The sequence below is a fragment of the Sorex araneus genome, chromosome 6 (genome assembly GCF_027595985.1).
Source record: "Sorex araneus isolate mSorAra2 chromosome 6, mSorAra2.pri, whole genome shotgun sequence".
NCBI classification, from domain to species: Eukaryota; Metazoa; Chordata; class Mammalia; order Eulipotyphla; family Soricidae; genus Sorex; species Sorex araneus.
This window is the reverse complement of record NC_073307.1, coordinates 105,201,466-105,212,447: the sequence shown is the minus strand read 5'-3', so window position 1 is coordinate 105,212,447 and position 10,982 is coordinate 105,201,466. Positions and strand designations below refer to the sequence as shown.

At 38.1% G+C, this 10,982-nt stretch overlaps 1 protein-coding gene across 1 annotated transcript; it reads left to right on the top strand.

Annotated features, from left to right (window-relative positions):
• The first annotated feature begins 2,264 nt into the window (after positions 1–2,264).
• LOC129405815 (olfactory receptor 51I2-like) lies at positions 2,265–3,209 on the top strand. Its single transcript, XM_055143385.1, has one exon. It carries the CDS (start codon positions 2,265–2,267, stop codon positions 3,207–3,209), a length of 945 nt encoding a protein of 314 aa, XP_054999360.1.
• Positions 3,210–10,982: the final 7,773 nt, after the last annotated feature.

Below are 10,982 nucleotides of genomic sequence, written 5' to 3'. Positions count from 1 at the left end.
ATTGTATTTGCAAAGGGTATAAAGTCATAATTGATTACTCATGGTGAGGAATCACTCTCAGAATATTATTATTGTAATATCAGAGCTTAAGCATTACAATTAGTTGTCTATTATATAATACATATTTGATTTTTATATATTATGAATATATAATTGTTAAAGTAATTAGTATAATATTAGTGTTTGGTGTTATTCATGAAAGCCAGAAGGTATCTAGTACATAAAGTAAAAAAATAGATTGTAAAACCCCTTTTTATAAGGATGGCACACAATATAAAATTTATATACACATGCAGCTTCATCCTTCATGTATTTATTCATTTTTTAAGTAGAACAAACTGAATGGATGCTAGGAATATGGAATAATAAAGAAATGCAACCTACCTAGGTAATAGAAAGAAAGAACATTAGAACTGGAGTGTAGGGTAAGGGAAAAGAATAGTACAATAATGGTGGAGGGAAGGGGTCAACCAAGAGTAGGAGGGGGTGCGGACAGATGGTAAAGTGTACATATGAAACCCTACCAGGAACAGTACTGTAAACCACCATGTTAAAAGTTTGAAAAAAAAAAACTTGATATAAAGGCTGCCTGGTGGATGGAAAAGAAGAAGAATATTGGTGCAGACAAACGGACACTGGTAGGGATCAGTGTTGGAACATTATATGCTTGAAACCCAATCATGAATAACTTTGTAATACACAGTGACTGAAAAAATAATCTAAATAAAAAGGAATAGCATCCCAAGATGAAAAAGTATAGATGTTTAATACAGTTTAAACAAAAAAGGAAAACAAAAAGCTAAAGTTGAAGGTCTAGAGCAGGAGTTTATAGCTGCAAAATTTCTGGTCCTAAGAATTTTCACAGCTGTTTACATTAGATAGTTACAATCTCTTTTTCTATGGCTTTTAGCATCTCCAATTTATACAGAAAGCACAGGAGGACTCACGGACCAAAGACAGAAATGTTAAAGAAGAAGATGTAAATTTCTTCCTATGGGAGTGACATTTAAGGGAATGAAGTGATCTCTCTTGGCAGTGAGCAGCCAGTATTCCTGGGGGAGGCATTACTCATCTGGAGCCTTGGACCAGAGACAAAAAAGGTATGTTCATTCCTTCTGGCAAAGCTCAGAGACAGAACTGCAGTTCCTGTCTGGATAAAAGCAAATAAAAAAGGGGTATTTGTTGATTTATGAAAAAGTTGTAAAGAGAGAAAAAAGAGGTTTACTTATATATTTTTTTGTAGAGGATACAGCCATCTGTGCTCAGGGATAACTTGTGTCTCTGTACTTGGAGATTGCTCCTGGTTGGGAGTTCACTTGGTATATTGGGTATCAAATCCAAGTTTAAAATTACTGTATAACCAATCTGGCCCCACAAATTGTGATTTAGTGTTGATCTCAGAGGTTTTGATTTTAGAGTAATGAGCAGCTTTGTAAGTAGATATATAATAATTTAATAATGAGCAAGCTTTCAAGGTTTCTAGTATAAATGGAGCTGGTTTTATATTTGCCTTTAAAAACACATATCTTGGGACTGGAGCGATAGTTCAGTCGTTAAGTTTCTGCCTGCGGCTGTGCAGGATCTGATTACCAGCATTTCCTGTGGTCAACCTGAATATCACCAGGAGTGATTGCTGAGTGTAGAATCAAATATAAACCTGAGCATCACCAGATGTGGCACCATTGCCAACAAAAACTGTCATCCCAAGATAAGAAAATCAGGTAAAGAGAAGCAAGAATGTGCATTATTATAGTATCAGAATATAATTCTGTTGTTATGTATCAGAATATAACTTCTTGTGTCTTAAGTGTAAAAAATATGGGTAGAAAGAAATGAGAAAAGTTCTGATGAGGCACTTTGTTATCAGTATGTTGATAAGCTGCTACCTGATTTAAAGAGCAAGGTAAATGAAAGAAAAAGGAAAAGTGATGTTTGAATTTTACATCTCAGTCATAGGCATATAATAATGATATCTTTCAAAAAAATGACAAATCTGGATTATGATGGTATTTTCAAAGAAATTACAAGTCTGACTAAAAAAAATGCTGCCATTCAGAAAAAGGACTATTCATTAATTCCTTTCTTTATGAAATATATTAAGTTTAATGAAGGGATAGTCATGACTGATTGATCTGGCTCAGTGAAATATTTTATTGCTCTCTTGAGGTACTGAAGAATATATGATAGTCATACATATTCTGTGTAGCTTCTGAATAAAACTGTATGTCGATCTCCTTACAGGATAGCGGTTGTTCCATATATCCATGGAAAATATCCACCACAACAGCTCAGACTTGCCTTCTTTCATCCTGACAGGGCTCCCAGGACTGGAGGCCTCCCAACACTGGATATTTCTGCTTCTCGGTGCCCTTTATTTTGTCTCCATTGTGGGTAATGCCCTTATCCTTTTCATTGTCAAGGAGGAGCAGAGCTTGCATCAGCCTATGTACTATTTCTTGTCTCTGCTGTCAGTGAATGATATAGGGGTGTCCCTTTCCACACTGCCCACGGTGTTGGTCACATTTTGCTTCCACGTGAGGAAGATCAGTTTTGATTCCTGTATGTCTCAGATGTTCTTTATACACTTTTTCTCCTTCTTGGAATCAGGGATCCTACTGATCATGAGCTTTGACCGCTATGTGGCCATTTGTAACCCCTTGCGCTATGCTACAGTGCTCAGTGACGCCCGAGTGGTGCGCATGGGCATATCTGTTATTATCCGCAGTTTCTGTGTGGTTTTCCCACTACCTTTTCTTCTGAAAAGGCTGCCGTTCTGCAAGGCCAACATACTTTCCCATGCCTACTGTCTGCATCCAGATCTGATCCGGCTGCCCTGTGGGGACATCACCATCAATAATATTTTTGGTCTATTCATCGTCATTTCTACTTTTGGTCTGGACTCTGCACTCATTCTCCTTTCTTACGTTCTCATACTGCGTTCAGTACTTGCTATTGCTTCAAAGGAGGAGCGGTTAAAGACACTTAACACGTGTGTGTCACATATGTGTGCTGTGCTCATCTTTTATGTACCCATGGTTAGTGTGTCCATGGCTGCTCGTTACGGGCGGCATGCCCCAGAATATGTGCACACACTCATGTCCCTTATTTATCTTTTTGTGCCGCCAATGCTCAATCCTGTCATCTATTCCATCAAAACTAAAGAGATCCGTCGAAGAATTTTTAAAATACTACTGGGCACCAAGTTTTAAGCAGCAAGAAATTTTAAAGATTAAATCATCTGAGAAAATTCAATATCACAATAAATTTGAGGCTTAAACAATTGCTTTCAGAAAATCTTTAGAATTTTCTTCCAGGTAATAAAGTGTTACTATTATTTATGCCCTTGTCTGATTAACACTGAGAAATTCTGAGACTAAAGCCACCAGGAGTTGGTGAAGTAAACTGGGTTATAATAAAAAAAAATTAAGTATAGCCAATACAACTTCTCGATTCTTTTTAATTTGGGAGTGTGTACTTCTAATAATTCTCTCATTTAGTGAGCGTATATTGCTCTTGTGTTTCCTATAAAATGCTTTTAACTGTCATTTAATCACACTTTTTGTTTTTATTCTACATGTTTTTGATATTCAAACTATATAGCACAGCAGTTGGGCTTTCGCCTTTCATGGGGCCAACCCATGTTCGATTTTCCACCCCTCTAGGAGAGCCCGGCTTGCTACTGCGAATATGGACCCAGCATGGCAGAGCCTGGCAGGCTACCCATGCGTATTGTATATGCCAAAACCAGTAACAATAAGTCTCTCAATGAGAGACATTACTGGTGCCCCCTCGAATAAATCGATGAGCAATGTGACAACAGTGACAGTGATGATTCAACTATTTTATTTTTTGGTATTTATCTAAAAGTATTGAAATTAATTTATCAAAGATATATTACTTTTCATGTTCATTGTAGCACCAGCAGTATTTGAGAAAAACCTAAATCTCATAAGCTAAAAATATACAAAGAAAATATGCGTACACAGTGCAGTATTGGCCTGAAAGAAAAAGGAAGTTATGGATCTGAGGAAGTAGTTCAATACTAGAGCACTTCCCTACCATATGTGTGGCCTTAGTTTTATTATCCAACACTTGAAAGAAAGAAAGTTATAGGATATGTGACATTATGGATGGCATTATGCTAAAGTAAGGAGGCAGTCACATAAAAACAGAACACTGCATAATGTCACTTAGAGTTAAATAAAATAGTCATATTCATAGACTCCAAGTGATATATTGATTGTCAGTGACTGGAGAGAGAGAGAAAAATGAGGGAAATTAGTCAAAAGTAATGCAATTATAGCTGCAGAGATAGATGGGTTAGATGCTTGCCTTGTATGCAGCACTCCCAGGTTCCATTCCTGGCAACCCATATGGTTCTTCAAGCTCCACAGAGAGTAATCCCTGATTACAGAGCCAGGAATACGACTTTAGCCTGACTCAAAGGGTCCCAAAATACTATTCACCTTCAAAAAAGAAAAAACAATAGGAATAAAGTTTTATATAAATAAGATGGATTTGCTGGAGATATTTGCTTCAGAATATTATTCAACAATAATACTTCATACATTTATGGTATGTGTACCATAGTTTCTTGATTTACTCCTCTGTCCTCAGAACTTGGGTTGTTTCCAGATTCTGGTGAATGTGAATAGTGCTGCAATGAACAACGGAATGCGGCTCACTTTTCTGCAATGTTTTTGATTATGCAGGGTATAGTCCCAGGAGCAGTAGTATTGGGTCATATGTAAGCTTGATTTCTAGTTTTTTGAGGAATTTCCATGTTGTTTTTGAAAAAGACTAGACCAATTTACACTCGTACCAGCAGTGAGTGAGAGTTCCTTTCTCTCTGCATATACAAGGAAATCTAAGGAGCTGTTAGGAAAAATGAAGTCATAATATTAGCTTATACATGTATGGACATGAGTGTATCCTGCTGAGTGAAATGAGCCAGAAACAAAAAAATGATTGCATTCATTTGTGAGATATTAAAAAGAAACCATAGTATGAGAGTAATGCTCCAAGACAGTAGAAACAGGGGCCAGGAGTATTGGTCCATTGTAGGGAGCTTGATATAGATTGGGAATGGAGTGCAGTTAGGACAGAGAAGGATCTGCTCTGACAATGATAGGCGGAAATGATCACTCTGGTCAAGAACTGAGTACGGAGAGAAATAAAGTGATATGTGTGGTACCCTTTCAACCCACAGTGGTATTGCAAGTCACAGTGCCTAAGAGGAAACTAAGAGTGAGATGGAGAGAGGGAGAAAGAGAGATAAAGAGAGGGAGAGAAAGAGAAAGAGGGAATTGTCTGTCATAAAGGTGTCTGTGGGAGTGGGGCAGGAGTGGACAGGAGAGGAACTGGAGACAATAATTGTGGGAAGTATGTGCTGATGAAAATATGGGTGTTGGAACATTGCACAACTGAAACTCAATCATTAACAACTTTTTAAACTATATACCATGGTGATTCAATTTAAAAAATTCTATAAAAATATAAGATGAATTATTTTCATCATTCAGAGCTCTCTTCCAAGATATTTATGTTGAGTCTCTGGATCATGGCCATTAATGAGATTGTATGGCTCCAGAGGTGACTTCTAGGGATGACTCCCAAGCTGCCAGAAATAGGGGGAGGTGGTAGGTAGTCACCCATTCCCAGTTCCATTTATCCTGGAGTTTTCAGTCACAAGTCCCACATACCTGGGTTTCAGCAGATTCATTCAGGGGTGAGGCTCATTAGAGTGTGTGGACAATGGCCTTGAGCATGGTGGTGATTGAGTTTTGGAGGTTTTCGGCTACCGGAGCTGGTGGTATATTTTGAGTTAGATATGCCTCCAGATCCCAGACCAGACTTTCTCATTTAGGGAAACCAGGAGGTGGGGCATGTGAGGCCCTCCCCACCCCAAAGGAGCCAGCCCCAGCAGCTGAAAACCTCCAGAACTCAACCACGGCCATGCTCATGGTCTCTCTCCACATGCTTGGAAGAGCCCCACTCATGAGTGACTGCATTTCTGGACATCTCATACTTTACACCACTGATATACCAAGAGAATAGTATTGTCATTTTCTCCCCTTTCATCTTCTAACTGAAATGACTGTTCTACAGTAGCTGTGAATTGTCATGGCTCGCACATTCTATGAGCAAATGTGCATTGTTCCACTGACCTGTGCCAATGTTACTGTCAATATTGCCGATGGGAAAGAGAGAGAGAAAATGTGAGACAGAGAATGACAAAGAGACAAAGAAAATGAGACAGAGACAGAGAAGAAAACTGCTAGCATGCCATAGAAGCAGGCTGGGGAGTGGGGGTAGGAGGAAAATTGGCGACATTGGTGGTGGTACACTGGTAAGGGATGGGTGTTGAAATGTTATATAACTGAAACCAAATCATGAACAATCTTATAGCTGTGCATCTCACTGTGATTCAATAAAAAAGAAAGTAAGTAAGAAAGAAAGGGAAAGAGAAAGAAAGAAGGAAAGAAAGATAGAAAGAAAGAAAGAAAGAAAGAAAGAAAGAAAGAAAGAAAGAAAGAAAGAAAGAAAGAAAGGAAGGAAGGATGAAAGGAAGAAAAAAAGAAGAAAGGAAGGAAGAGAAAGGGAAAGACAGAAAAAAGAAAGAAAGAAAGAAGAAAGAGAGAAAGAATGAAAGAAAGGAAGAAAGAAAGAAAGAAAGAAAAAGAAAGAAAGAAAGGAAGAAAGGAAGAAAGAAAGGAAGGGAAAAAGAAAGAAAGAAAGAGAGAGAGAAAGAAAGAAAGAAAGAAAGAAAGAAAGAAAGAAAGAAAGAAAGAAAGAAAGAAAGAAAGAAAGAAAGAAAGAAAGAAAGAAAGAAAAGAAAGAAAGAGAGGGAAAGAAAAAGAAAGCAAGGAAGAAAGAAAGAAAGAAAGGAAGGTAAAAAGAAAGAAAGAAAGAAAGAAAGAAAGAAAGAAAGAGAGAGAGAAAGAAAGAAAGAAAGAAAGAAAGAAAGAAAGAGAGGGAAAGAAAAAGAAAGCAAGAAAGCAAGCAAGAAAGAAAGAAAGAATGAAGGAAAGGAGGGTAGTAGAAAGGGATGGAAAAAGAGGGAGGTGGGAGGAAGGGAGGGAAGGAAGGTAGGAAGGAAGGAAGGAAGGAAGGAAGGAAGGAAGGATCTAAGGAAGGATGGAAGGAAGAAAACTGAAAGAATCAATTATGAAATAGAGTAGAATAGAAATTTAAAAGAATAGTATATGCTGAAGACGCGCTTCGGTTAAAAACGTTAAATATACAACCCCCAAGAGATAGATTTCTTTTTGTATGAAAATGAAATAGAAGCATAGATTTTGTAATGAATCAACACTTTAATAAATGTGTTTTGTTGAGACAGCAGATGTCCAGGAGGTAATATTATCTGGAGTCAATTAACTCTCAAGTTACAGGCTTATCTTTTTAACTGTCTTCCTGTGCCCATCCAAAAAGTAATTGCTCTGAAATAAATAACCATGCAAAGGACATTAAGGAGAAGAGAAAAAAACAATATGTACAAGTTAACAGAGTCTGATCAGGAGGCAAAGGTAATTGACAGGTTGCCAGGAGCAATCAACAAATCCAGGCTCCCTGTGGCCAGGGAGAAAGGGTAAACCAATGCTAACCTACAGAAAACAAACAATAAAAACCCAAACCCAAGATAGTCAGAGTCCTGTGCCTGGCCTCTAGAGATGGAAGGCAGGTCAACATGGCAGTGAAGGGGATGGAGAGCTAGTACAACAGCTAAGATGTTGACCTTGTATGTGGCTGACCTGTGCTTGATGCTCATCACTGCATATGGTCCCCTGAGCACCGCCAGGAGTGATCCATGAGCACAGATCCTTGTGTAAGACCTGCACAAGCTGGGTGTGCCCCTCCAAAACAAAATTAAGAAAAATGACATGAAGATAGAACATAGAGAAGTAGTCAAAAGGGTAGGTAATAATGCCATAGGCAATATTAATTTTTTTTATTGAATCACAGTGAGATGAACAGTTATAAAATTGTTCATGATTGGGTTTCAGTTATATAACGTTTCAACACCCATCCCTTACCAGTGTACATTTACCACCGCCAATGTCGCCAGTTTTTCTCCTACCTCTTCTCCCCAGACTGCTTCTATGGCATGCTGGCAGTTTTCTTCTCCCCCCGCCCCCCTGTCTTTTTGTCACTCTCTGTCTCAATCTTTCTCTCTCTCTTTACCATTCTCAATATTGACAGTAACAATGGCACAGGTCAGTGGAACAATACACATTTGCTCATAGTATGTGTGAGACATGGCAAGGCAGTTCACAGCTACTGTAGAATAGTCATTTCAGCTAGAAGAATAAAGAGGAGAAAATGATAGTACTATGGAGTATCCCAGCAAAGCAAATTTTGCCTATGAGACTTTGGTTGTGCATGGTGGTATATCTTAGGGGATTGCAAATTGCCACGTATCAATCAAAGGCCATGTGAGGAAGAACCAAGGACTTCAGAACATAGGTGGAAAGGACATACAACATCCACCAAGGGAAACGTCACCATTAGGGAGCCACGAAACAGAAGTTTTGGCATAGTAGTGGAGCTTCAGTGCCAGGACAGTGAATTAGAGAAGGTAAAGGAATAGATACACAAATGAGTACAGACTACTCTCTCTCTCAGTGATCAGGATGAGAGCAATATTTTCAGTCAGTGCTTCCAGATACATGGATCAATATGGATAGCACCTTTATTTTTTTATTTTTTGCTTTTTAGGTCACACCCAGAGATGCACAGGGGTTACTCCTGGCTCATGCACTCAGGAATCACTCCTGGCGGTGCTCAGGGGACCACATGGGATGCTGGGAATTGAACTCGGGTCAACTGCCTGCAAGGCAAACACCCTACCCGCTGTGCTATCGCTCAAGACCCCGGATAGAACCTTTATTCCCTCAGATGGAAACCTCTGTCCGTTGACTAAGTACCTCTTTGGGTGACTCTCCAAATAAATGAAATAGTATTGTATTAATATATCCAATGACCTTACTGCTCAGAAATATTTAGTTTCTGGAAGGATCCAAAGGTGTAGACTTGGATTGAATAAAAAAATCCTGCCACTGAGGCTTAGGATGAATGATTTAAATTTGTGGCTTATCATTTACTATCCTTTACCTGAGTGATCCTTTACCTCATTTACTATCCTTTACCTCAGTGATTACTCCTGGCCATGCTCAGGGGACCATAACTAACATTCCATCTAAAGACATGTATCCCTTAGGAGTTATCCTAGAGACACTCAAGGAACCAAGAAGAACTGGTATGGCGACAGTCAGATCTGCTCCACTGGGGAAGAGGAATTGTTGTCTTGCCTTTGTGAATATACCCGAGTCACTCATAGGAATAGATAGTACACAGTTTCCACTGGATACTTTTGTGAGAGCTTCTTTCTTTCTTTCTTTCTTTTTTTTTTTATTCTAGCACTTTAAATTTTTTTTATTATTTATTTTTTTTTATTTTCACATTTCTTTTTTTTCCTCTTTTATTTTTTTTATCAGTGAATCACATTGAGGTACAGTTATAAACTTTCATGTTTGCATTTGGTTTACATCCCTCCACCAGTCCCATTCTCCCCCACCAATGTTTCCAGTATCGCTCATCCTTCCCACCCCAACCCCCCACCCAGCCCTGACTCTTCCACAGGGCATTCCCTTTTGTTCATGAGAACTTATTTCTAAAGATTTTTACTGTGTGATATTATTCCTTCCCATGGCTTATCCACTGCTTGGACCTGAGAGAGAGCATCAATGAACTGTGGTAGGTGTAAGGTCTTCCATAATCTTGGCCTAATCTAAGAAAAATAGCCTATTGCTTCTGGAGGCCCTGGGGACAAGCTGGAACATCATCTTTCAGTTGTTCTTGCTCTACTTATTTCTCTTATATTTCTTCTATGTTCAACATTCTAGTTACGATCTCCCTAAATTAATTCCTGGCCTTGTCTCTTTTCCTCCCCTGATATTTCCCACTTCCATATTATCCCATCTGTGTCTTTAGGCCTCTATTTCATTTTATGTCTTTTCCTCTGTCCTTAAATACTTTCTAATACTTTAATATTCATCCTTGTCCTTCCCTTTTGGTTAGACTTGAACATTGAAAAAAATATTAAGGAACAAAGATGAACACTCAGTGGCACTCTACCATTTCTAATTAGTATATTAGTATAGGTATCAGAAAGTAAAACTGAATTTATTCTATAATGGCAGGTTTTAAGCTAAGGAAATTTTTTTAAATTTTTGTTGGTGAAATATGTGACATAGTGGAATGAGATTCAAGGTGGATCCTTATCAGTAGGTGACACTGGCATCTCCTTAGGCCTTTTTCCTTTAAAGTCATTGATTCAGTGTCACTGTGTAGAATTAGTGGCAGCTCATTACCTTATGTAGGACTTCTTTTTTATTATCTTTACTGCTGCTTCAAATTCAATGCTATTGGCTAGTATCTCCATTGTAAACAATAGTTCCTGAAACTTTACTTCATATTTCTGCAAGTAAATATTTCCCTGATTGCAAATCTTTGTGCTCAATTATGTAATTTTGCACTTAAGCGAGAAAAATCACATTTAAAAACATCACACAGAACACATTTCTCAATTGTTCATAATTATACTCAAGTGTAAACCTTAAAAAACCAAGTAGCTTAATTAACTTAAAATAGGATTGGGACACACCATAAAAATATTATTAAATGTTTCTAGGTGTAGTCCCTTTCTCAAATGTTGTTTTGTTTTCAAGTAGGGCAAAATGAATGGATCATAAGAATATAGAATAGAAAAGGAGTGTATCCTGAGAAGAAAGCTTATAGCAGTTCAAATACTGCTGGAGAAACAAAGGGACATGAAAGTCTAGAGATGAAGGTATAAAGGAGGAATTAATAATAAGTAGCAAAGTATTTTTGTCCTAAGCAGAAGCATACCCAGATGTCTTTGACATTGATCTTTAAAACTGTCATTAACAAAAGTTCCCTGAGTTTCTACACCTGAGAAA